This window comes from Pagrus pagrus (assembly GCF_965226575.1).
Source record: "Pagrus pagrus genome assembly, chromosome: 6".
NCBI classification, from domain to species: Eukaryota; Metazoa; Chordata; class Actinopteri; order Spariformes; family Sparidae; genus Pagrus; species Pagrus pagrus.
This window is the reverse complement of record NC_140190.1, coordinates 1,388,788-1,415,932: the sequence shown is the minus strand read 5'-3', so window position 1 is coordinate 1,415,932 and position 27,145 is coordinate 1,388,788. Positions and strand designations below refer to the sequence as shown.

General features: G+C 42.2%; 1 protein-coding gene and 1 long non-coding RNA gene across 4 annotated transcripts in view; both read right to left on the bottom strand.

The window, feature by feature from the left end:
• Positions 1–23,531, bottom strand: part of LOC311258884 — a 49,172-nt gene extending 25,641 nt beyond the window's left edge. The window contains exon 1 of the long non-coding RNA XR_014622787.1: positions 22,904–23,531. This is a non-coding gene — a long non-coding RNA (uncharacterized lncRNA). The remainder of the gene's footprint in view (positions 1–22,903) is intronic.
• Positions 23,532–24,300: 769 nt separating this feature from the next.
• frem1b (Fras1 related extracellular matrix 1b) overlaps positions 24,301–27,145 on the bottom strand; it is a 36,360-nt gene continuing 33,515 nt past the window's right edge. For all 3 annotated transcript variants that reach the window (XM_084355184.1, XM_084355186.1, XM_084355185.1), the window contains 5 exons: positions 26,870–26,914; positions 26,603–26,764; positions 26,216–26,334; positions 25,212–25,297; positions 24,301–24,650 (listed from right to left, as the gene is read on the bottom strand). In XM_084355184.1, coding sequence (XP_084211310.1) covers positions 24,442–24,650; positions 25,212–25,297; positions 26,216–26,334; positions 26,603–26,764; positions 26,870–26,914 — 621 coding nt within the window. In that variant the 3' untranslated portion in view covers positions 24,301–24,441. The remainder of the gene's footprint in view (positions 24,651–25,211; positions 25,298–26,215; positions 26,335–26,602; positions 26,765–26,869; positions 26,915–27,145) is intronic.

The following is a 27,145-nucleotide window of genomic DNA, read 5'->3' as shown; positions in this document are numbered from 1 at the left end:
TGGATCTATAAAGTTTTAATGTAGCATGAACGCAGTTCAAACCGACCTGGTGCCTCAGCACTGCGACCAAGCTTTGATAAACACACCGGATCTGCGCCGGTTTACAGTATCCTCCCATAGTTTAGCCGGTCGCTACTGTTTAAAAAGCGCTTGTCGCAGTGGAGCTGAGAACAGCGGAGTTTCCTCTGCTGCAGCTGAACAGCTGACATGTGGTCAAGACGTAGGTAGCCTACAGACCTGTCACTGTCTCACGGTACGTAAGACTTCAACCTCAAAGCTCTCTGTCTTCAGACTGTCCTGACCTGTCCCTGAACATCACACAGGGAAAACATAGAGCTGCCTGTGTTTTATTAATGTTTACATCAGGCTGAGTTCAACAAATCAGTTTATGCTACTGTGATTTAAGTAGTTAAATACAGTAATCATCATAGTGTAGTGGCAGGAAAGACCATTTACCAAATAACGTGTTACTTAAACATTTTTCATTGTGCTGTGCTCTAAAAATAAACTAACAAACTAGTGTAGAGTCCTGTATAAGAAATGTTCAGCTTAAATTTTCCCCTTAAATTTAGGTTCCCAGGAAAATCGCATCTTATCAGGAAATCATTAATCGATCGATAAGGTCCATCAACTAACGATTAATGAATTAATCGATAATTTGCATCCCTAGTCTGTTGGTCTTGGTTAAGTACCACCTTGAAAAAAAATAAACAATGTTTTGTTGCTTAAGCTTATGTATTCAGTCATTATTCAGTGGTATACTAAAACCCATATGAAAAAAATTGCTTCTCACCGTTCTCAGGTCAAATATTTATATGCGATTAATTTCGATTAATTACTTACAAAGCCTCTAATTAATTAGATTAATTTTTTTAATCGAGTCCCGGGCCATATATATGTATATGTTATATGTAATAAATATATATATATATATATATATATATATATATACACACATACATATATACACATACATACACACACACACACACACACACACACACAGGTTACAGATACAGGATACAGATACAAGTTTTTAATCCATACATTATGCAAATGTATGTTTGCAATCTCAAGCCCAACAAGCTACAACAGATCGGCATATTGACCTGAATGTAACATTCCTTAGTAATATTAACACAATGTAGTGTCCAGCTTTACACTTGTAAAGGTTAACTAAACAATGTTAATCGGCCTGCAAGCTGTAGCCGCCGATTTAGCTATCACTCTTGAAGTTTGTCTCATGTAAGGCAAGGCACGGCAAGTTTATTTGTATAGCACAATTCAGACACAAGGCAACTCAACGTGCTTTACAGGGGCATACAAATTAAAAGACATTTAAAATTGCATTTAAAAATACATTAAAAACAAGCAGGAAAGTAGGCTAAAATAGAATAGGTTTAAAAGAGACAAGACTCGAAACGATGCACTTCAAAACCTTGAAATTGCTTCAGTTAAAGGCAATGGCAAACAGAAACGTCTTCAGCCTTGATTTAAAAGAGGTGAGAGTTGGCGCTGACCTGCAGCTTTCTGGGAGTTTGTTCCAAATATGTGGAGTAGAATAACTGAATGCTGCTTCTCCAGTAGAGTTGTTCATATGTCCCCCTTGCAAACTATCCAGCCTGGTCTGCCTTTGGCGAGAGGACTATTACACCTGTAATAGCTGGATATATATATATATGCAGCTATTACAGGGGTAAAAGAATCATGTGGACACCTCTTTTAAATTCATGGCACCGTGCAAAAACCCTACAGCTGTACAACAAAAACTTTTTAGTTATGAATTTTTTAAGTTTGGTCCCCAGAGCTAAATTTTTAGCATTTAGGATTGGATTGAAATTTGTCCTGAACAGCCAAGGTCCTGAATAAAAAACCACAGTCTTGTTAAATATAGCTTCAGAGCTGAAAAATACACTTCTTAGCTTATTTTGACTATAGATTTTCCTAAGAGGGATTATTTTAATGTCCTTGAAACTTGCGAATGTGAAAGTGTTGCTGTTCATTGCATGTATATAAAAAATTAAAAGATGCTCTTTTAGTCATTTATCTTTTATGATTTTTTTAAATTACAAAACAAATGATCAGAATCAGAATCAGAATTCCTTTATTTGTCCCGCAAATGGGGAAATTTCTTTGTCACAACAGCCAAAGGACAGTATCACACTTAAACAATAATTAAAAGTAAAAAATAAACAATATAATAAGACATAAGAAATAGAATTTAACTGGTATATACATAATATCTACAATATGAAATTGGTATTTACAATATGACATAGTATTTATTATTTATAATATGGACAGTGTAAGTTTAAACAGTTGGTATTTTTATTTACAAACAATAAATAATAAATATGGATATTAAAAATTGTCCAATTTGTGCAAACCAGAAAGTGTGTGGATATGTGCAGAGTTTTTTTTTTTATTGTACAGTGCACAGTGAGGTCTACTGGGAGCAGTGCTGGTTGTAGACTCTGACAGCAGCAGGAAGGAAGGACCTGCGATACCTCTCCTTCACACACTTGGGGTGTATCAGCCTGTCACTGAAGGAGCTGACCAGTGCTGTGATAGTGGCCTGTAGGGGGTGGGACTCCTTCACCAGCAGCGATGATAGCTTGGCCATCATCCTGCTGTCTCCCACCACCTGCACTGGGTCAAGAGGGCATCCCAGGATGGAGCTGGCCTTCTTGATAAGTTTATCAAGTCTCTTCCTATCTGCTGCCGAGATGCTGCTGCTCCAGCAGACTACACCATAGAAAATGGCTGATGCCACCACAGAGTCATAGAAAGAAGTCAGGAGTGCCCCCTGCACTCCAAAGGACCTGAGCTTCCTCAGCAGATGGAGTCTGCTCTGACCTTTCTTGTATATTGCTGCAGTGTGATCAGTCCAGTCCAGTTTGTTGTTCAGGTGAACTCCCAGGTACTTGTAAGACGTCACCATCTCAATGTCCGTTCCCAGGATGTTCACCTGAATGCAGGGTTGTTTACGCCTGCGGAAATCCACCACCAGCTCTTTGGTCTTCCCGGCGTTGAGCTGGAGGTGGTTCCGCTGGCACCAGTCCACAAAGTCCTGAATAAGTTCTCTGTAGGCTCCGTCATCCCCGTCCCTGATGAGGCCGACGATAGCAGAGTCGTCAGAGAACTTTTGTAGATGGCTGTGGGGTGTTTGGTGGGAGAAATCAGCAGTATACAGGGTGAACAGGAAAGGGGCCAGGACTGTTCCCTGTGGGGCCCCTGTACTGCAGACAACCGTGTCCGACACGCAGTCCCGAGTCCTCACATACTGTGGCCGGTTGGTGAGGTAATCGAGGATCCAGGACGTGAGGTGTTGGTCCACCCCCGTGAGCTCCAGCTTGTCCCCCAACAGTGCAGGCTGTATGGTGTTGAAAGCACTGGAGAAATCAAAGAACATGATCCTCACAGTGCTTCCAGGCTGCTCCAGGTGGGACAGTGATCTGTCCAGGAGGAAGATGATGGCGTCGTCCACTCCGATGCCAGGCTGGTATGCAAACTGGAGTGGGTCCATAAAAGGACCCACCAGAGGGCGGAGATGGACAAGGACCAGCCGCTCCAGGGTCTTCATCAGGTGTGAAGTGAGAGCAACTGGTCTGTAGTTGTTGAAGTCCTTAGGGTGAGGAATCTTTGGTACTGGTACCACGCAGGAGGTTTTCCACAGCAGTGGCACTTTTCCCAGCTTCAGGCTCATGTTAAAGATGTACTCCACAATCCTGCACAGCTGGTCTGCACAGGACTTGAGGAGCCTGGAGCTGATCCCGTCTGGACCCGTGGACTTCTTCACCTTCAAATTCCTCAGTTGATTCCTCACCTGGATAGTGGAGAGGGACAGATTGGAGCAGGGGGGCTGAGTGTCGGGTGGGGGAGGTGGGTGAATGTCAGGGGGGGCAGTGGGGGGTGTCTGCGACATGAAAGCAGTGGAGAGGGAGGTAGAGGTGAGAATGGGGCAGGAAACAGGGGGGGTGGAAGAGGTGGTGGGGGGCAGCAGAGATGAATGGGCCGGGCGAGGGGTGGGTGTCTGATCAAACCTATTGAAAAATAGGTTCAGGTCGTTCACCCACGTCTGATCCCCGGCAGCCTGGGAGTCTGGTTTCCTCAGTCCTGAGATGGTTTTAAGGCTTTTCCAGACTCCACTGATGTTACTCTGCTGCAGCTGGACCTCCATCTTCCTCCTGTAGCTGTTCTTCCCCTCTCGGATCTTCTTCCTCAGCTCCTTCTGCACAGCCTTCAGCTCCTCCTTGTTTCCTGACCTAAAGGCCCTCTTTTTCTCCTTAAGGAGAGCCTTAATGTCAGGATTAATCCAGGGTTTGCTATTTGAAAAACACCGTACAGTCCTGGTGGGTACAGTGTTTTCAACACAGAAGTTGATGTAGTCCGTTATGCATCCTGTTAAACTGTCGATGTCCTCCCCATGAGAAACACACAGTTCTTCCCACACAGTCGAGTCAAAGCAGTCCCTCAGAGCCTCTTCAGACTCCTCAGTCCATGCTTTAACTGTGCGGGTCTCCACTGGTTGCCTGTTTACAAGGGGCTTGTACACAGGCAGGAGATGCACCAGGTTGTGGTCAGATCTTCCCAGGGGAGGGAGGGGGGATGAGTTGTATGCCTCCTTGCTGTTGGCATAGAATAAGTCCAGTGTTTTATTGTCTCTGGTGTGGCAGGTGACATACTGTGTGAATGTGGGCAGGGTGGAGGACAGAGAGGCATGATTGAAGTCTCCAGAGATGAGGAAGAGGGCCTGTGGGTGCTGTGTCTGCAGTGAGCTTGGAGAGCGTCACAAGCTGCATCAGCGTTAGCAGAGGGGGGGATATACACAGCGAGTACGATCACCTGTGTAAACTCCCTCGGGAGGTAGTACGGCCTCATGCTAACCGCTAAAAGTTCAATGTCTTTACTGCAGACCTGCTCTTTAACAGTGATGTGCCCAGAGTTACACCATCTGTCATTAACAAACACAGCCAGCCCTCCTCCTTTCCTCTTACCGCTCTCTGCCGTCCTGTCCGCCCGCCGCATTTGAAATCCGTCCAGATTAGCGTCTGTGTCCGGGGTCTGCGCCGTTAGCCACGTCTCAGTAAACACCATGATGCTGCTCTCACGGTAGTCCCTCTGATGCCGGGTCAGCGCCGTTAGCTCGTCCATCTTGTTGGGGAGAGATCTTACATTCCCCATGATGATGGACGGGAGGATGGGTCGGTAGCGTCTCCTCCTGCTACGGCGGGCAGCTCCGGCACGGCACCCGCGTCTCCTCCTCTTCAACTCCCGCGGGACATCGGGCCGCTCGAGCGGCGGCACCGCAGCGCTACTGAGGGCCAACAGCTGATCCCTACTGTAAACAATAGGGCCGCGTACAGGCTCCCCGGGCACGGCGGAAAACAGCGAAAAAAGCAGAATTAAGACCAGAGCGATAAAAACAACTCTGGTCTCCATACTGCCCGGAGAAAGCGCTCCAAAGTCAAGTAAATAAAAAAAGTTAAAAAGTACTAAAAGTTATAAAAAAAGAAGAAAAAGCTCAAAGGTGAGCGAGAGCTGCTGTAACAGGCTGCCACTCACGCGGCGCCCCTCCTCCTGCAATTTAAACAAACAAATTAACATAATCATTCCTGGGAAAATCTAAAGTCAAAAATAACTCCAAAAGTGGGTTTGTCAGCTCTGAAGCTATTTAACAAGGTCTGTGGCTCTCAGTTTTTTGTGCAGGACCAAAGAATTTCTCGATGAGACAGAACTACACAGAACTAGAGTTGTTCCGATTCAGATGCCAGTATCAGAAATGCCTTTGATACTGCCGAAAATGCCGGCATCGGTATCGGCGAGTTCTGGAGTCCAGGCACCGATCCGATACCACGTAGCCTAATTTATCAGAAATAGGAATCTATTTACCGGTTAGCTCCGTTAGCTCTGACATTCCACTGAATATGTGTCCGCTGCGTTACGGCTCCGGTGCGGTGTGGCTCCGTCGTTCTCGTCCGGCAACCCCCACTAGCTGTGTTTTGAGTCCGCCACAGCGCAGCTCCGCCGAACAGCTGGAGTTACGAAACCGAGGAATTGCCACAATAATTACATAATCACGCACGGCCGCAGTTATATGTATGTGTTATAAACACAACAACACAAAGTGTTCCCGACTGAAGGATTAGAAGAAGAGCGCATATTTGTCTCTTATTTGAGGTTTTGTGCTTGTATCAACACGGAGTGTTTTACTTTGAAAATTAACCGGATGTCATGTTATTATTTCGTGTCTGACTTCCTGTCTGCTCTGTGCTGAATTCGGCTTTATACTGTTCTATTTAAAAATAAATGGCTTTCATTTGTTGTATTCATTCATGTTTTACAAAAGGGTTTAACCTGAGCCAGGCCTTACCACAATGATAATCATATCACAGTCATGCAGGCGTAGTATGATATATATATTTTTTTATAACACACTGATATCGGTACTCGTATCGGCCGATACCCACAGCATAAGTATCGGAATCGGTATCGGGAGGGAAAAAAATGGTATCGGAACATCTCTACACAGAACCAAAATTTGGTTGCAAGACAGTAAAAACTATAAATATTACATTAATTTTCACATACGGTGGCTTGCAAAAGTATTCATACCCCTTGAACTTTTCCACATTTTGTGCCGTTACAACCACAAACGTAAATGTATTTTATAGGGATTTTATGTGATAGACCAACACAAAGTGGTGCATAATTGTGAAGTGGAAGGAAAATTATACATGGTTTTCAATTTTTTTTTACAAATAAAAAACAGAAAAGTGTGGCATGCAAAAGTATTCAGCCCCCCTGAGTCAGTACTTTATAGAACGACCTTTCGCTGCAATGACAGCTGCAGGTCTTTTGGGGTATGTTTCTACCAGCTTTGCACATCTAGAGACTGAAATTTTTGTCCATTCTTCCTTGCAAAATAGCTCAAGCTCAGTCAGATTGGATGGAGAGCATCTGTGAACAGCAATTTTCAAGTCTTGCCAGAGATTCTCAATTGGATTTAGGTCTGGACTTTGACTGGGCCATTCTAACACATAAATATGCTTTGATCTAAACCATTCCATTGTAGCTCTGGCTGTATGTTGAGGGTTGTTGTCCTGCTGGAAGGTGAACCTCTGCCCCAGTCTCAAGTCTTTCGCAGACTCAAACAGGTTTTCTTCCAAGATTGCCCTGTATTTGGCTCAATCCATTTTCCCATCAAGTCTGACCAGCTTCCCTGTCCCTGCTGAAGAAAAGCATCCCCAAAGCATGATGCTGCCACCACCATGTTCCAGGGTGGGGATGGTGTGTTCAGTGTGATGTGCAGTGTTCGTTTTCCACCACACATAGCGTTTTGCATTTAGGCCAAAAACTTCAATTTTGGTCTCATCTGACCAGAGCACCTTCCTCCACATGTCTGCTGTGTCCCTCACATGGTTTGTGCAAAAAGCAAACGGGACTTCTTATGGCTTTGTTTCAACAGTGGCTTTCTTCTTGCCACTCTTCCATAAAGGCCTGATTTGTGGAGTGCACAACTATTAGTTGTCCTGTAGACAGATTCTCCCACCTGAGCTGTTGATCTCTTCAGCTCCTCCAGAGTTACCATGGGCCTCTTGGCTGCTTCTCTGATCAATGCTCTCCTCGCCCAGCCTGTCAGTTTGAGTGGACAGCCATGACTTGGCAGGTTTGCAGTTGTGCCATACTCTTTCCATTTTCAGATGATGGATTGAACAGTGCTCAGTGAGATGTTCAAAGCTTGCGATATTTTTTCACAACCTAACCCCTGCTTTAAAGGGGACATTTTATGCTCATTTCTGCTTGTTGACATGGGTCCTTGATGTCTAAATGAAATGATAGTAACATGCTTTGGTCGAAAAAACCGAAGGATTGAGCACAGCAGGGTTGTTTACACAGCAGTTTCACAGCCCTGCTCTAAGCAACCGGTTTGAGTGCCTTTCCCTTTAATGCTAATGAGCTACTGCATGCACCGCCCACCTCTTCCTGCCGGGTGGAAGACGTGAGAACGGCATCGCCTGACCATGGCAACAAGCAATACACAGCAACTTTCAATAAAGTTGAGGGAAAAAAAAAAGACGACAACGAGCAATACACAACGCGACACAGCTTTTCTGTGTCCGTGCCTGCATATAACTAGCACAGCAGACATGTAGCAGGTAGGTAGCCCCTGTCTCCAGCTCCAAAACAAAGTAGTGATTGCTTTACTGCAGATAACATTTTGGTGCTCTCAGGTCTGGTCTCTCATGCCAACAGCTAATGCTACACATAGTTAGCTGTAGCGTTAGCTGTGTGTATACCAACACACAGTAAGTCGTACGACTGCCAAGTTACTCCTGGGCATCTAACACACTGTCGTTTAGCACAACATGCTAATTAATCAACGTAGCTCATTGGCCCTGAACAACAGCCATTTCATACCGTCTCCTCTGCGTGTTCACGGCGGAACAGCAGCTCACTGTCCACTAACAACTGAGACAATTTCATACCGTCTCCTCTGCGTGTTCAACATTGATAACTTCACATGTAATGTTAGTTCAGCCTCATATTTACATCGACGGTTAGCGTTAGCTTGTGTGCTAAATGGCCAAAGTAACACAAACTATACTGTTAAATAAATACTTAGATCATCTGCGGCGTTGTCAGCGTTATACTGACCCTGGTTGCTGGCACAGACCATAACACTTTTGCTCACTGAAGCTGGGACGTTTCCCTGATAAATGAAATGTAGCCACTTAGCTCTGATATCCTCTTTGGTAGGGAGGCGATGTAGCAAACATGAGGATCTGTGCATCCGATGACAGAGCAGTGCTTGGCTTTCGAGTTGTACATGGTAGCGGTCAGGCTCTCGCGTACAAGTGGCGGATCCTCGTTCAGGTAGCTGGCTTAGTGTGGGAGGAGATACTCAGCGCGAGGGCTGGATTATTCAAATCACCCAGACTGTTACGTAACAATCCGGGTGAAATCCAAATGGCTCGTTTAGAGACTCAATTCCTGACTCTGCCAGGTACAAAATATTGACTTAGTTGTCAAAACTCATGTTTAAGGGGTGGGGAGGCACTCCGGATATGCAAATATACATTCTAAAGCAAGCACAAAAAGTGAGTTTTGCATAATATGTCCCCTTTAAACTTCTCCACAACTTTATCCCTGACCTGTCTGGTGTGTTCCTCGGGCTTCATGATGCTGTTTGTTCACTAATGTTCTCTAACAAACCTCTGAGGCCTTCACAGAACAGCTGTATTTATACGGAGATCATTTTACACAAGTAAAGGGGGCTGAATACTTTTGCACTTTTATGCTACTTAGCTACTGTTGTACCGAGTTGGTTGTAGTTATTGCACCAAACACAACGTCAGCTTGCACGTTTTCATGTAGTGACTGTAGACGATGACTAACTTACTAAAACACTATGAACGTCTTGTCTTGAAAAGTTGCAGATTCCTTAGTTCATGCAGATAATCAACGTAATTATTGAACAGTGTGATTGGGATCAGGAGGTAACGTTAGCATGCTACTTACTGTTGTTATACCAAGTTGGTTGTAGTTATTACGCTGAACACAACGTCAACTTGCGATTGTACTTAGTAGAAAACATAGTTATATTTTCAGACATTACTAAGCACATTCACGCCCAAGCGTTGTGTTTTGGAAGTAGCTTAGTCGGTGCAATCACTACAACCAACTCGGTATGAGAATAATTCTAGCATGCTAATGTGCTGTGCAGCCTATATGCTAACAAACTACCAACTGCTATCTCTGAATCTAGCTTGTTGTTGGCACTCAGTTGCCCCCCCTCCACACCCCTCTTCTCCTCCTCCCCCACCCCCCACACAACTCCCCCCCCTCTCTCCTCCCCCCCCTCCCCCCCCCCCCCAACTCCCAACTCCAACAACCCCTCCCACCTCCCTCTCCCAAATACCCCTGACTGCAGTATGCAGATCGGGGAGTGGTTCAATGTGGGCGGAGTTAAACGTTTGACCCCGCCCACTTGCCCCCACATTGAACCGCTGAAGAAGAAGAATGTGTCTGAGAGAGAAGAAGCAATGCAGCTGGCAAATGGAGGTAAGCAAGGTATTTTTACTTTGTTTAACGTGCTACTTTGCAATGTTTGTGACAGACAAGGAAGAAAGTAACATCATTTTATTTTTAAAAAAGTTATGCTCTGTATGTATTTGCATTCTACACCTTGATGACACACCAAGTTATGAGCTTTGTTATTAGTTATTAGCGTTTGCTAATTATTTTACGGCACAGCTGGACTGGTATACCGAGCATTTTCCCGATAGGCTGATGTACTTTTGGGCCGGTATGAGGGGGGAAAATATTATGCAGAGTTTTCACGTGCATTTTATGAATACAAACCTGGACTTCAAACCCAGTGAGCAAAGAGTGGTCTAGATCACGTCTTTTAGACGTCATTTATGGACATCCAAGATGTCTAAAAGACGTCCTCTGGGGAGCCAGAATGAAAGTTTTTTATACGTCTATTTTGGACGTTGTATAGACGTTTATATATTGTTTATCGACTAATTCTGGATGTCAGTGGACGTCCAGATTTTAATCTCCTTTTCTGAGTTTTAGATTAATATTTATATCCGACTTATTTGTCGGTGTTTTGTTACCAAATCAGTAAATGCTGTAATTTAAGCAGATTTGAAAAGATGCCATTCATAAGCATTAGACAATCTAATAGCCTACTGATCAAGGTTTTAGAGGTGGGATGTCACAGAGCTGGTTTTGCAGTCATTTCTCCATTTTCATTAAACCAGTATACTTAAAATTAGCTACTGATCTTTTTTACATCTTGCATGTTATTGTGCCTATAAGAACAACAATCTGTGTCCTTTCTAGAGGAAGCTGAGAACTTGCCAGAACTGGGAACAGGGAATGGGGTATGTTGCCTGCTGTGAGCTTTCCTTATTTCACTGTCTTCTGCCTTCTCCAACCTTTATTTTTAATAATTGTTTTCTTTATTTTTGATTAGGAGGATGCTCTGCTTAGGGACACCGCTGAGGCAGCAAGGTGGTGTGGCACAGAAACATTCAAGGGAAAACTTTCCCTTCCCCAAGTCATCACTATGGACAAAGAAATCGCTTGAGGGCAGTGGAACTGCTACGTATGTCTGATGGCCTGGATGAAGAGGAGACGAATGAACTAAGGGAACCGTTAATGTTCCTTTTTAGTTTGCAGGAAGATTATGAGGCATTTTGTAAAGAAATTATGGACACAAGGCAAATGCAGGTGTTTTCTGCTTTTGAAAGATAGTGAAAGAAAGAAATAAAGTGCTCAAGTGTACAGAACCCTCACTCTAACCCATTACAAATGACCCCTACAAATGTACATGGTTCATGCATTGTACAGACTATCTTTGGATTAATCATATAGGTTTCTATACAGAGGTGTATATGGTATTTTTGTTTCTGTTATGTTGAGTCAAGCCTGAGCTAAGAGTGCTCCTCTTTGTTTTGAGGAAAGACATGTAGCCTAGACTGTGTCAGTTCAGAGTCTGTGTCTGCTTTTGAAAGATAGGAATAAAGCGTGTTCAAGTGTCAATGGCACAGACATCACTTCAGTCTCTGATCTCCTTAATGTAGCTGATATGATTGAGTGTACAAAAATTTAACATGTGTCTTTACTGATTATTACTGTCACACTCTCTTGGGGAAATGCTATGGTAGAATTAATTTTTTTAAATATAGGCAGCATGGATAAAATGATGGACTTACGGTAAAAAAGAAGACATTTGACAAGTTAAAAATAGGAATGTCTAAGTCTATCAAATGCATGAACCTGCATGAAGCTGTTTCTGTTTTAATATAGTTAGAAGCCCAATATTAAGTCTTGATTTCACTTCACTGTTCCAGTTCAGCTGACCCTAGTTACACAGGTTTCCAGTTCAGTGAGAGCTGAATCTCAGTAATAAGTTGTGTGTGAAGTTGTGAGGGCTCATGAAAATGTAAATGTTTTACCATTATTTTATTCACAAGATGAGACAAGAATGTATATCGAATATTATGTATTATTACTATAATTATGTAGGCTGGTATTTACATTTAAGATATGAAAAGAAACATGTTTTCCCAAAGAACTACATTTTGGCACCAGACCTGATCCTGATATACCTGTAAATAATAATGAAAGGTGCCCCATTGACATTTGAGATTGTGCTGCCTAGTCTCCGCCAGCAGATGGCGCCCGCACCATGGGTGGTGTCAAACGCGGGCGGAGTCAAACGTTTAACTCCGCCCACATTGAGCCACTCCCCGATCTGCGTACTGCAGCCAGGGGCTTCTCCACACTTCACGTTTTTTCAGACGATTTCATGATTCGCCGGCTCTGTCGACAATTTCACGTGTATATTGATTTTCCCCAGGGATGCTCATACAGCGACAGTATTTACGACTCTAGTAACAGATAATTGTGCCTCTCAACCAGCCGGGGGTAGTAATGAGTCCAAACTACCTAGTGTTGCTTTAAAAACAAACAAAAAATGAGCAACTGCACCAAAACATACCAAAATATGTTTCCCTTTCTCAAAGCACTGTCACACACACACACACACACACACACACACACGTCTGATATAAATGTACAAAATCTTACAAATCATTAAGAGATTAAATTATTTAATATTTTTCATCCTTCCTGACAGAAGCTCATCAACAAAATGATGAGGAGCTGAGGATTGTGATGGTGGGGAAGACTGGAATTGGGAAGAGTGCCACAGGAAACACCATTCTGGGGTATAAATGCTTTTATTCAAAGTTCAGTGCCAACTCAACAACAGATGAGTGCTCTAAGGGCACAACTACAGTAAATGGACAAAAGGTTGCTGTTATTGACACCCCAGGCCTGTTTGACACCAGATATGACACAGATAAAATGGATAGAGACATCAGCCAGTGCATTTCCTATTCTTCTCCTGGACCACATGTCTTCCTGGTAGTAATCCAGCTGGGAAGATTCACAGAAGAGGAAAAGCAGACAGTGCAGAAGATCCAAGAAATGTTTGGCGAGGCTGCAGACAGATACAGCATGGTTCTCTTTACTCATGGTGACCTTCTTGGTGATACAACTATTGAGGAGTTCATGAAAGACAGCCCAGACCTGAAGGAACTCATGGCCAGATGTAACGGGCTGTACCATGTCTTTAATAATAAGCTGAAGGAACGCTCTCAGGTCACTGAGCTGCTGCAGAAGATCAGAGATTTAGTCAAGAAGAACGGAGGAAGCCACTACACCAGTGAGATGTTCCAAGAGGCAGAAAGGGCAATCGAAGAGGAGACACAACGGATCCTGAAAGAGAAAGAGGAGCAAATACGCAAAGAGAAAGAGGAACTGGAGATGAAACTACGAGCAGAATATGAAGAAAAGCTCAGACGTGTTACTGAGAAACTCCAGGCTGAACTAGAGGAGGAAAAGGGAAAGCTAGAGATAGAGAAGACATGGGAATGGAAGAGAGAGGAGGAAATAAAAAAGGAGAAAGAGGAGAAAGAGAAGGAGTGGAAGAAGAGGGAGGAGGAAATAAAGAAGGAGAGACAGGAGAGCGAGAACAAGTGGAAGAAGAGGGAGGATGAAATAAAAAAGGAGAGAGAAGAGAGAGAGTGGACGCAAAGAAAAGAGACAAAAAAAGAGGGGGAAGAGGAAGAGAAGGAGAGAAGGAAGAGTGAGGGGGAAAGAAAGGAGGAAGGGAGAGAGAAGGAGCAGACGACGAGAGAAGAAGAGACAGAAAAAGAGGGGGAAGAGGAAGAGAAGGAGAAAAGGAAGAGGGAGGAGGAAAGAAAGGAGGAAGGGAGAGAGAAGGAGCAGACGACGAGAGAAGAAGAGACAGAAAAAGAGGGGGAAGAGGAAGAGAAGGAGAAAAGGAAGAGGGAGGAGGAAAGAAAGGAGGAAGGGAGAGAGAAGCAGCAGACGAAGAGAGAAGAAGAGACAAAAAAAGAGGGGGAAGAAGAAGAGAAGGAGAAAAGGAAGAGGGGAAATCGGAGCAAAGAAAGGTTGTCAAATCAGCTTAATAAAGAGCTGGACACAAGACTTAAAGAGGTGGATAAAAAGCACCAACATGAGGCCAGACAGGAAGCTGAGAAAAAAAATCCAGTAATTGCTTGGATAAAAAAAAAATGTCTCTCTTCATTACGCCAAAATAAATAGTTAGGGTTTTTTAACTTTGATTTTCACTGTAAGTTTGCCATTTAAATTACAGCAACTGGCAGGCAACAATAAGGCAGTTAGTTACTGTACATCATACACCAAAATATTTGTGTAAAATTCCCTTGAGTTGAAAAACAACAGGTTTAAAAAAATCGTATTTACCTGATATACAGTATATTTATTAGGGGTCAACTGATTTGATGCTTTTTCAAGAGCCTGTAGTACCTATAGCAATTATTATTATTACCAAGGAGGAGTACAATCAGGGCCATGGAGGATAAAAGAGTCAAGCTTCAGTAATAAGGAAAACATTTTTTACTAAAACATTTTCAATCTTTTACCAACTCTTGAAGATGCTGAACTTCTTGAGGATGCCCCTTTCAAACCCAATCATGATACTATCACCTGTTACTATGAACCTGTTTACCTGTGTTTATGTATTCAACAACTTTAGTTGTTGCCCCCGTCTCAACTTGTTTTAACATGTGCAAACAGAAATCATTTACAGTGCAGCCATAAGATTAATGTGTGAACTTGATGTAGTCTTCCTGTTAACAATCATTCATTTATTAAGCATTGATAATTATTATAAAAGTGATTATTGATTGTAATTTGATTTTGTACTTTCTAATATTTTCAAGACAAATAAAAAACAGCATTCAACACAGTTGTTTATTTCTTTACTGAGTTTTGATAAATGATGCCCTGTGCCTTATTCCTAATGACGAGAATGGATCCAGTGTCCAGCTGATGGAGAATGCATTAGTGTATAACATCAAGGTTGAACAGTTTCCACATGACCCAATATTTCCAATAACTGCAGAGCACACACAAGCGAGGCCCATACCTGCACTAACGTGGCGGTCTAACATTAATCTAACAGCACCATAAATTATATTTATTAAAGAAAGTTGATTTGATAAAAAAAACTAATTTAATCCAGTGAATCACTTTATATAAATTTTATACATAATCTATACATAAAAATATTTTGTTTTGGTGTATGAATGTCAAACTCACCACTGCATTTCCAATTTGTTGCTGGCATTGAGTGGGTACATGGGGATGATTTTCATGTGAAATGAACAAAAAGGTAAAACTAATACGCTACAGCTCTCTGATGAAACAACACTGCTGTTCACAGTCACACAGACCACTGCAGCCAACACAGCCGATGACTCCAGCAACAACAGCAGAGGAGAGCCAGGCCCACATCTGTTATTCTGTCATTACATATATTTAATATTTACTAGATTTATCATCAGTTGTAGGGAAAAAGAGGTCCTTTACTTCACTGAAAGAACATATACCACACATTTAGGATACTCCACTACAAAAAAAATTCATGCATTCAAAACCTCACTTCAGTAAAAATATCTAAGTATTATCAGCAAATTTAATTTAAAGTACTCAAAGTATTGTTGAAGTGTCATATTACTGCAATAGATTTTCAAGTTTGAGCTCATTAACTCCTTTATATACTGTTGGCTGGTTTAATCTACATCAATGCATCATGGTCTATAAGATCTTCAGTTCATCACAAATATTCAACAACAGAAGCATCTGGACATGGGTTTTCATTGGGCAGGAAGGGGAGGAAATTCTTCAATCTGAAAAGTAACTAGTAATTAAAGCTGTCAGACACATGAAGTTGGGTAAAAAGTAAAATATTTGCCTCAAAATTGTAACGGAGAAGTATAAAGTTGTATAAAATGGAAATGCTCTGGTACATTAAATTTGAACACAAACAAAGTACTTAGTAAATGTACTAAAGTTACATTCCACCTCTGTTTATCACTATCACCCAGATGTATGTAACATTATGTAATGTAACCCCAATGTAATGTTGAAAATAGACAAGCAGTATGAAAGGAGACCGTTTATTATTTGTATTATTATTATTATTATTATTATTATTATTATTCATAGACGTGTGATTAATAGACTTGTTTGATTTTAAGCACTGCTGGCGGCCTCTTGTAGGGATATTACATAATACCAGCAAAAACACATCATCTAAAACTGTCAACAGTCCTCTGAGTGCTCATGATCTTGTTGCATGATCATTCTTCTAAAAACGGCTGGCAAGAACATTCTCCCAAGGACCACAAGGCCTTTCTTTGCATTCTTGGGTTTGAGAAAGGCCCACTGATTTGACTCACCACGGTAAACATTGTTTATTCTTTAAAGGATAAGTACCGTTTTTTACAACCTGGACCTTATTTCTCGAAAAAAATATGATCGTTTACTCAGCCAGATAACTTTGGGATCATTCGGAGTCGTACGGACGAAAATCGATCCAGTTTGGCGCTGCAATATCCATATAATGGGAGTAAACGGGGCACCGAAGCGCAGCGTCTATATAACGTATTATCTGCCGCGAAAATTGTTTATTTCGCCAATATTTTGTTATGATATGGTAGCGCTATCCCTCCAAGCTGTTGTCAACATCCGGGGTCATTGACCTGACCTAACCCCTGACCTAGATGATGTCATCTCCGAGCGCCGCGCGCAGCCAGCTTGTTTACACAGCACAGCCACTCTGCAGCGTTCGGCTCGTTTAGCTACTACTTAGCACAGCTATGGTTCGTAACTGCGTTTTTCCAAATTGTCCGAACAAAATGACAAGGTGGACGAACTTCAGCTTTCACAGGCTTCCTCTCCGCAACCCGGACATACTCAAGCTCTGGCTAGTTGCGCTGAAAATGGACCCGAATACAAAAGTGCAAGCATTGAGAGTTGGGGATCATCGCGTTTGCAGTGCTCACTTCACGCCGGAAGATTTTTTCCCTCCAATTCCCTTGAGAAAAGGCCAGAAAATTCAGCGTCTGAACCTCAAGAAGAATGCTGTCCCGATGGTCGCAGAAGGCACAACAGACACAACGGAGGTAATACATTTCTAATGCATGTTTGTGTAATGATTTTATTATGCTATAACCTGTGGACATCGGTGTAATATAGCTAAATAGATAGATAGACGTTATACAACCCAAGCTGGGAAATTTCAGTGCAACAGCAGCATTACACATAGTGACAATAACAACACAAAGAATAAAAAAACAACCTATAGATAAAAAAATAGCAATTGCAAATGGGAACATAAACACGTACCCGTACCTACATGTAGGCTACAAATAGAAACCTTATCAACAGTGTATTCTACTAAAAGCTGTTTTTTTATGATGCTGTGTAACATACTTATTTCATTTTTTAGGAAATTGCCAGTGGTGAGGACGATTTTCCAGAACCAGACTTTGGAAAAAACCCTCAATCTACACCAATCAAAAGCCAACACAGAGCAGTTAAGGAGCCATCTGGATCGTCTAGGACATCTTTATCCCCTGCATTGACTCTAATGCTGACAAGTCCACCTCACACAGGACCACGCACAAAACGATCCCTGTCTGGGAAATACATTGCTTTGGCTCCTACATGGTCACAGTCAGTGGTAAGCACAGCAGCAAAAACATCTTTTATGGAAATTAGCAGAGTATCTATTTTGCCCCTCCATAATTACACTGACACAATGTGCATTATTTTTGTGTGCACTAGGACCCAATCCCATCCACATCAACCTCCACTTTCATTACTGCACACCCGTCTGCCTCTACATCATTGCCATCACTGCAAGTGAGTTGAGAGGCTTGTCTTCTTTGTAAAAGGATAAACATGTCTGCATAAAAAAAATTGCCAAATATTGCTATGATAGTGAAAATTTCTTATTTGACCATATGTGACTTTGTGAAGATAATTACACAACTATCTTGTGTCTTCAGAGTGAAGAGGAAGGTGAAATGGACCCAGAAGTGCGTGATGTCAGCATGAGTTTTGGGGAATTGGTACTAGATCCTACAGACACCAGCTTCGTACCACCAACTTCCAGCTCAGCTTCAGGCACAGGGACTACGTCTGGGTCTGTAAGCTCTTCTGGAGACAACACAACAAGATGGGCTGAAAATAAGTGGCTGGTGAATGAGTCACACCTCCTTCAACTTTTCCAAACCTGTCCCAAGTGTACCACTGCCATAACCGAGACTACAATCACCACCAAAGGCAGCCAAATCAAGATCCAGTGGAACTGTGGGAAACATTCTGGTTCCTGGCAATCATGTCCTAACCGAAGAGGCATGCCAGAAAATAATCTTCAAATCTGTGCGTCAACCTTTTTCACGGGATCCACATACACAGACTTGGCAGACTGGGCCACTCTTATAAACATTCACATTCCTCAGAAAACGCAGTTCTATAACATTCAGAGGACCTACCTTCTACCGGCCATACAGTCTGCCTACCAAGATCAACATGACAAAATAATATCTCGGCTCAGGGAAGATTCACAATCCGGAAAGCGGCATGAACTCTGTGGTGATGCAAGGTGTGATAGTCCAGGTAAATATTAGATTGTTAGCAATATTACATAATCATCTCATACACCATCATAACCCTAACCCCCCTCCAACGGGAAACTGTACCATCTATGTTTTTTTTCTCAGGTTACAGTGCGAAGTACTCCACCTACTCCTTCCAAAATGACGCCACCAAGGAGATTGTACATTTTGAATTGGTCCAGGTAATTTATCTATCCAAAACTAAAATGCACTGTGATAGAAGGCTGCTTTCACAAGGAGAAAAACAGCTGTGGATGTACAACTTTTGAATATCCGTTATGCTCTAGGTGTCAGAAGCAACAAGCTCTGTCGCGATGGAGGTGATGGGATTCCAGAGGGGCCTGAAGGAGTTGCTGGATTGTGGGGTGGATGTGGCCGTGATGACCACTGACCGATCGCCCTCCATCCGGAAACTGTTGAGAGAGGACTATCCACAAATCCGGCATGAGTTTGACCCCTGGCATGTTGTCAAGGGTAAGTTACTATTATAAGCCCACACATTTTATTTTCTAACACACGTCATAGAAGTGTATATTGAGTGATAGAAAGGAGAAGTTATTTACATTCCAATTCCTAGCATGTGTTCATATTGTATTATTTACTGATTGGGTTGTTGTTTTATTTGTGTGTGTTTTCTCAGGTGTCAAGAAGAAAATTGTTGCTGCATCAAACAGGAAGGACAGCAAAGGCCTCCTGCCTTGGCTGAAAGCCATTACCAACCATCTGTATTGGTCCTGTGAATCCTCAAAGGGAGATCAGGAAGTAAGACATGATCTTATTGTTTTACAATCGTAGATTATATTCAGGACCAGAATAGGATTTTGATTGTTTCCACTTATTGAAACATAATGACCTAAAATATGATAAATCTCGGCCATAATCTGCAACATAAATACTGTACACTTAGCTTTACAGTCCTGTATGTCATACTTATGCTTGAAGAGAAATTTTTTGCTTTTTCATCATTTCAGCTTTGCATTCTTCGATGGACTTCAGTGCTGCATCACATTTGTGGCGTGCATCGATGGGAAGAAGACGGTGTTGAGTACACCTGCCTTCATCCTCGGTTGACAGATGAGCAGCAAGAGAGGAAGAAGTGGATTGAACCTGGTTCACCTGCTTTCAACGCCCTCAAAGCCATTGTGACAGACAAAAATCTCCTCCGGGATATGAGGCAAATGTCACTTTTCAAACATACTGGTATGTCCCTTTTACAGATTTATAATATTTAGTAGTTATAGTTTCTTCTAAATGTATGGTGAAACTGCAATCTGCCGCTGTAGGCTTGTAATGTTTTTCATAGTTTTTATCCATTACCTGTCTTGTCAAAAGCTTGCGCTGTGGCACAGACAAAGCTAATAACTTTACAGTTCACAAGGGAGTAAAAGATATACTAGTCAAATTATATATTGTCTGTGGTTGTCTGTCATTCACCAACACAGGATCTCTGGAGGCGTATCACTCTGTGGTGCTGAAGTACGCTCCAAAGAGATTGCACTTCCACTATGACTCCATGCGGGCACGCACACAGCTGGCAATCATGGACCACAATGAGAATGTTGGCAGATCACAGGCTACCACTAAAGAAGGTAACTTGAGATTGCATGAAAATATATATTGATAGATTTTCCCAATTGTAGGTTTTTGTTATCGACAAGCAACAATAAACAAAGAAACTACTGAAGGTTGATGCAGAAAGCCGCACGGATGCCAGAGACACACCCTGCAAAATTATATTATTATTATTATTATTATTATTATTATTATAATGAAATTACATTGAAGTTATGAGGGGCTGCACATTTCTAAAGGTCTGCTTTGTGTTCTACTGTCTTTGACAATTGACAATCTTTATATATCTTTGCAAGACCCTGTTTTGTGCTGCAGTATATTTCCTGATATTGAAAACCGCATTCACATGAAAACAGTGAAGGTCTTGGCCATGGTGAACTATAATAAACAAACTGCTTTTATGTTTTTCACAGGACAACTGTGCTGGAGCTTTCCCTTCTCCAAACAGACCCATGACTGGGTGACAAAGCCGATCTATGTGCAGACGGCACAGACATTCCGGAGAGACCTCATGGAGCGCGTCCTGCAGATGAGGGACGATCCAAATGTTCCTTACACGGTGCCTCGCAAAGACAGGAGACCTCATCAAAGAAAACTGCTTCAAAACATTGCTCCATTTCAAAGACCAGATACAGATGTTCTAGTGGCAAGACGGACCAGTCGTTTTGGACGTTTTTTCAGAGCTACACCCTATTAGCCTCATTGAATTTACTGACGGCTTGATAGTGATGTCATGGTAATTTCTCTTTGTGCCTTGGACTGTTTTTGTTTTGTTATTACACTGACGTTTGATTTGTTGACTGTGCTGTAAGTATTTGTATGCTGCATGTACAGCATAGTGACACAAAGACAAATAAAGAACTTTTGTGTTTTATCATTATTTATGAGCATGAGTAATGAAATGTTACAGTTCACCATATAGTTCTCTGTAGCATACAGTAACATGTATGTTTGGTCATGTATCAATAATCATATGATAGTGAAAATCTCCTCTGCCTCAGTAAATCCAACATAGCTGCCTGTTGGTGATGGGTACTTGGTCCTGATGGCAATAACAATGCAGCTAGGAATAATTCTTCTGTTGCCAGGTCCAAGACGTTCCCCTCCAAGCGCCCACTCCAGCACAATGCGATATGCTACGAGTCTGCATTGCCTATAGGACAGAGGGTGAAGTTGATTAGAAGAAAGTAAAGTCAGAGGAGGGAGAAAAGTTTGCCCTTATGAAGTCCGGCTGTCTATACGTAAAGCAAACTAATTGAAGGCAAATACACAATCTATGCATGTCTGTGAGCTACTTACTCAATCGAAAGTTGCCCATTTGGTCCTGCAGGCTTTGACTGGGTCTTCCAGTTGACTTTCGGGACACGAAAAAAAGTCTCTACCACAGCCTGGTTTATCATTGCACGGAAATCCTCCAGTGTTGTGATACAGACATTTACTGAGACATCCAGACGCGTATCTCCTGGCCTCAAATCCCACTCTGAGCAACAGAGACATTCCCCCTCTGTTGTCATAGATGAACATTGTCCACAAGAACACCACCAGTTACCATCTACTCGTGGACGTGCAGTCGTTTGTTGTTCTTTGGCCAGCTGTTCCTCTCTCTGCCTCCGCATCCTCCTTTCAACGAGCTCCTCATCCGTGTACTCTGGCTCAAAGCGGTAAGGACGTCCATCAAAAACAAAGTCATCGTCCACCCCCTCAGAATCGGAAAAATATTCATCCATGTTGCAAAAAACTAGCAGTAGCAGCTACAGGTAAACAAGCCAGCTCTCGCGGTTGCGCGCGGCGCTCGGAGATGACATCATCTAGGTCAGGGGTTAGGTCAGGTCAATGACCCCGGATGTTGACAACAGCTTGGAGGGATAGCGCTACCATATCATAACAAAATATTGGCGAAATAAACAATTTTCGCGGCAGATAATACGTTATATAGACGCTGCGCTTCGGTGCCCCGTTTACTCCCATTATATGGATATTGCAGCGCCAAACTGGATCGATTTTCGTCCGTACGACTCCGAATGATCCCAAAGTTATCTGGCTGAGTAAACGATCATATTTTTTTCGAGAAATAAGGTCCAGGTTGTAAAAAACGGTACTTATCCTTTAAGCTCTGAGATAAATGGACAAAATCTTGTGAACAACATCATATCATAATCAATCATTATCATTTTTTGTACCTGATATTTTTTTTCTTACTCCAGGAATCAGAGCAGTCTTGCAGGAGACATTAGACGTGATTCCAGTATGTTATACTTCCGATTTAAGCAAATATTGATGATTATCGGTATGTCATGTATCACAATTATTTAGATAGGGATAATTGTGACATTATTTTTTTTTTTAATCTCCCATTCCATGATTGTTTCTAATTGCGCAACAATATCATTTAAAAAAAACATTTCTTATACCTTTCTGTCAAAAGCTACCTCAACTTAGAGACATATAGATATATTATATATGCATCAATAATAAGGCTTTCCAAAAAAATTAAGCAAGGCCTCTGTTACAGCATAATCATTACAAAGAGCACAGCAGAACAGTCAGCTGCACGAACATTAACATCTTTTAGCGAGATTTTATGACTGAAGTATCTATAACTATATGCATTTTGTCCCTCTCTCTGTGCTCAATTAAAACAAAATGGCTGCACTGATTCATCCCTTCCAGAGCAAGAACCATATTTAAAACTTAAGATACCGTGCTAACCACACAATTCAGCTTCAGGTTACTGATCAATTATTAAATAACAGAGAAACCAAACGATTATTAAAAATAGTAATGCTACTCACCAAATGAAGATCATGCAGACACTACGTCCATCTTGCGATCCCTTCCGGGATGCTGGATCAGTTTGTCCTTTATCTTCAGCTCTGAGGTGTTCTTCACAACTGAGACTGAAGCCAAGAGTAAAGTTAAAGAGCCAGTCTGTTGCTGTTTAATGTGTAGTCTTCGTTTTTCTTCTTGTTAGTGCATCAAAATCCAAACAGAGGAAAGCTACAGCTCGTTAGCGCCTTTAGCTATAAGGTCTGTTAGCCTAACGGCCTTGCTGTTAGCCGTTAGCTGAAATGTCTCTGTTTGCTTTTGCTAGCTTGCACCAATCCTGCCAAGGCGGTTGACGGTCGACTTTTCTGGATAAATTCAGATTTTCTTTGAAAACGGAATTTTAATTCATCCAGCCACAGTTCTCTCTTCTTTACACAGTTAACTCCAAACATTTCCTTCATTCAAATCGTTTGTTTTCGTACTGTTGTTTTTTTTTCCTTCCGGCTCGCTCACCGTCAACTTTGAACTTTTCGCGGGTCGCAGGCTGCTCATCCAATGAATAATCGCGAATGCCCGGGAGCTAACCCACCCACAGCTAGACAACATATGATTGGCTAGGACAACTGTCCATTTTAAATCCATGCCCACATCTATTTAAAGCCTTCGTTGTCCTGCCAGGGGGAGTCAGATTCACCTAGATACCGTCAGAGGAAGGATTGTGATTGGTCCATTTCAAGGTCCGTTATATTAACCACCTGTTGCCCTGAAGACAGGTGAGTCCAAGTTTATAACAATAAAATACATTAATGATATTATTTCAGCGAATGAAAACAAACAAACAAATAAACATTTGGAAAATAAAATATAAATATATATTAGAAAAATATTGGAGGAACCATTTTTCTCAAGCCTTCACTGAATACCTTCAAGGCCCAAATGGTTCCCCTCTGTTATTATAAATGATGTCACTGAACTAGTAGTAATTTTAAACTATTTTGTACAGGACTGCAACTCAAGATAATTGTTATTCTGGATTAACCTGCTGATTATTTCCAGTATCTTTAAACCTGGGCCCTGTGTCATATATTTATGTTTTGGTGTGTAAATCATTCATACTGACCGACAGTGTTGGAGTCAGACCTCAGCTGCTGCATCACGGCTGCAACATAATCCTTTGGGGCAACTATGAATGTCAAAGTCACGTCCACTAAAAGTGCTTGTTTTGTCACTGACGGCTGAGGTTGTTATTTCAAGTGTCTGACAACATTACAAAAATGATTCCTACAGAGAGATAACTGTTCGTTAAATAATAAGACACATTTTGTAACCAGAAAACGAGTGAAGGAAAAGCTTCACTCTGACGTCTTGTGAAATAAAAATGAGTGAAACTTCTGATCTAAGTCTGAATTTAAAGACACGTGTGTCAGTTTGTGCAGCAATCTTTATTATGACAAAAATATGAAAACTAATGTACAGAGCAGCATCGTTGCGTATCATTAAATATGATCTGAACACGTTCACGGCGGTCGTGATGACCTGTAGCTGTAAATACTCTGAGTGTCTCTCAGTGAGTGTGAGCCGGCGACGAACAGATGAATGTGTGTTGAGTTTCGGGGGAGCAGCTTGTGGAGATCCAGCTTCGAGGGTTTTCAACCAGCACGCAGTCAGAGCCCACGTCGGAGTCGCTGCGGCCCTGCGGCGCCCCCCTCAGTCTGGAGAAAGACACTGAGCGACCGTCGGCCCACATCCAGCGACCCGGACCTCCAGACAGACCTGAGGAACACGAAGGAGAGTCAACGGCCTGGAAACTGGAGGACAACAATAACTGATCAGTGATCAGATAGAGGTTCGATTAACGCTGCAACTAACGGTGATTTTCATTGCGATTAATCTGACAGTGATTTTCATGATTAATCAGTAAATTGTTTGGTCTATAAATCGTCACAATTTCCCAGAGCCCAAAGAAAATAGATTCAAACCGTCCAAAACCCAAAGACTCTTCATTTACTGTCATAAGTGACAAAGAAAAGCAGCAAATCCTCACATGTAAGAAGCTGGAACCAGATGATGTTTGACCTTTTTGATTTAAAAATGACAATGAAATTAATGAATATGAGAGGCGGTCATGTGACATTAGACGGGATGATATTCCAGTCTACAGCAGGTGACGTTACACCTGTCAGGTGTTCTGACAGAGGCCAAATTCTCTTGAATCATTCGAACGTGTTGCATAAAAACAAACCTGATGGTACGAGTGGTTCTGGTTTGAGGCTCAGGATTATGTTTTCGGCAGTTTTTTGTAGTTCAGTGTCACTCAGGTGTTCAGACACTCACCGATCCAAAATGGTTTCCTCCCTGCAAACTTCCACAGCCAGGTCATGTCTCGTCTGGACCGCACGCTCGTCAGACTGCTGTTAAACCTGACACACACACACACACACACACACACACACACACACACATACAGTATTATAATGGGCAGTAGGGCAGGTTATCCTGATGAATGAGTCTATACATGATGTCAGATGTTTATATGGTGACGTGTCATCAGTGTCGTCCTCTCCTGGTGTTCGAGGCTCACTACAGTGAAGTGACGTCATTGTTCTACTTGTTCTAACACCTGCTGTTACACACTGAGTCATTATATCCACATTACTGATGATTTTTAATCAGAAATCTGATTGTGTGTGAAGTACCAACAGTCATCCCCACAGTACTGTCTCAATATCAAAGTATTTGGTCAAAAATATAAGAATATAGCCTACTGCAATATTATGTTAAGGCCACATCACCCAGCCCTGTTGGGCAGGAAAACATAGTTCAAGCGAGCTTGTGTCATTTAAATTCTTTAAAATTAGGCTGAAACTTTTGTTCTTGTTCAAGTTGTTACTCTGTAATACATCTAAATCTGTTCATTAAAGGTGCAGTCTGCAAGATTTAGGAGGATCTACTGGCAGAAATGAAACATTATATTCATAATATTTTTAAGAATCGTTGTGTTTTTGTCACTTTCGTTACCAAACACTGGCTCCAGAGGGCCTTTCACACTTTCTTCTTCTTTACATTTTGAGTGGCTACTGTAGGGTAGGGTGAAACGAGGGGTGTTCAGTTGGTTGCAACCTGCAACATCACCACTAGATGCCACTAAATCCCACACTGGAAGACTTTTTCTTTTTTTCTTTCCGAGTTATAATCATTAAGATAATTTTCCATTGTTGTTCTCAGATCTCAGATATTATGTGCTAAATGATGAAAATAAGTTGCAGTGAATGTGGGATTATCGTTTAAATTGCGGGATGAAGTTACAATAAAACAAAAGTGTGTTTTCTTGTGTTTACAGCAGAGAGCAGGTCCTCTCGGCGCTGGCCCAGCTCGCCACAGACGAGCTGACGATGTAACAGCGTCTCCTGTAGTGAGTCCATCCGTCAGGACACGAGCTGCTCACCGACTTCCCCGTCTGGGGAGACACAGAGAGAGTTTTCACAAGAGAAACATCCAGCACCACCTCCGACCTCTGTGAGCAAATCAAACGAGGCCGACTTTTATTATAAAGAAGTCAGTCTGGTACTTTTTACACTTTTTTAATAGTTTGATGTGTTGATGAGCTCCTCCATGCAGCTGAGAGTTTGTATGAAACACTATAAAGACAAAAAGTTTGAGAAAGGATCAGTGTGTGTGTGTGTGTGTGTGTGTGTGTGTGTGTGTGTGTGTGTGTGTGTGTGCACCTTGCGCTGGCGTAGCTCTGGGTGGTGTCGGGGTTCTGGATGATCCATCTGAGGAGGATCGTCGACTGGGAGCTCCTGCAGGAGGCGACTGTGAGGCGAGCGACTCCACCCGGCGTCGCCCGGCTTCAGCTCCTCCAGCCGGAGAGGAGTCAGACTGTGGAACTGATGCAGGAGGATAATGACTGAACTTACAGTTTTGGGTGAACTGTTCCTTTAAGTACAAAGAAAAGTCTGACATCATCACAGTAAATGAGCAAATTGTCTCACCGTCCAGACCTTCTCCTCAGCCCTCCTCTCTCCTGACAGACGCACCTGAACATCAGCAGGAAGTCAAAGACTAAAATATCAGTTTTGTGTTTTAGATTCACACTGAAAAAAATAACACATGTAAGTACATTAAAACAAATCAACACGCAGGCTTAGTTACATTTATGAATGAGGTCTTGATCACTGCTGGTCTGTAACACAACATGTAAAGGAGACGAAGAGCTGAAGACCGAGACGCTCAGCTCTGAGGCTGTTTTTTGGTTGTTTTGGGGGTTT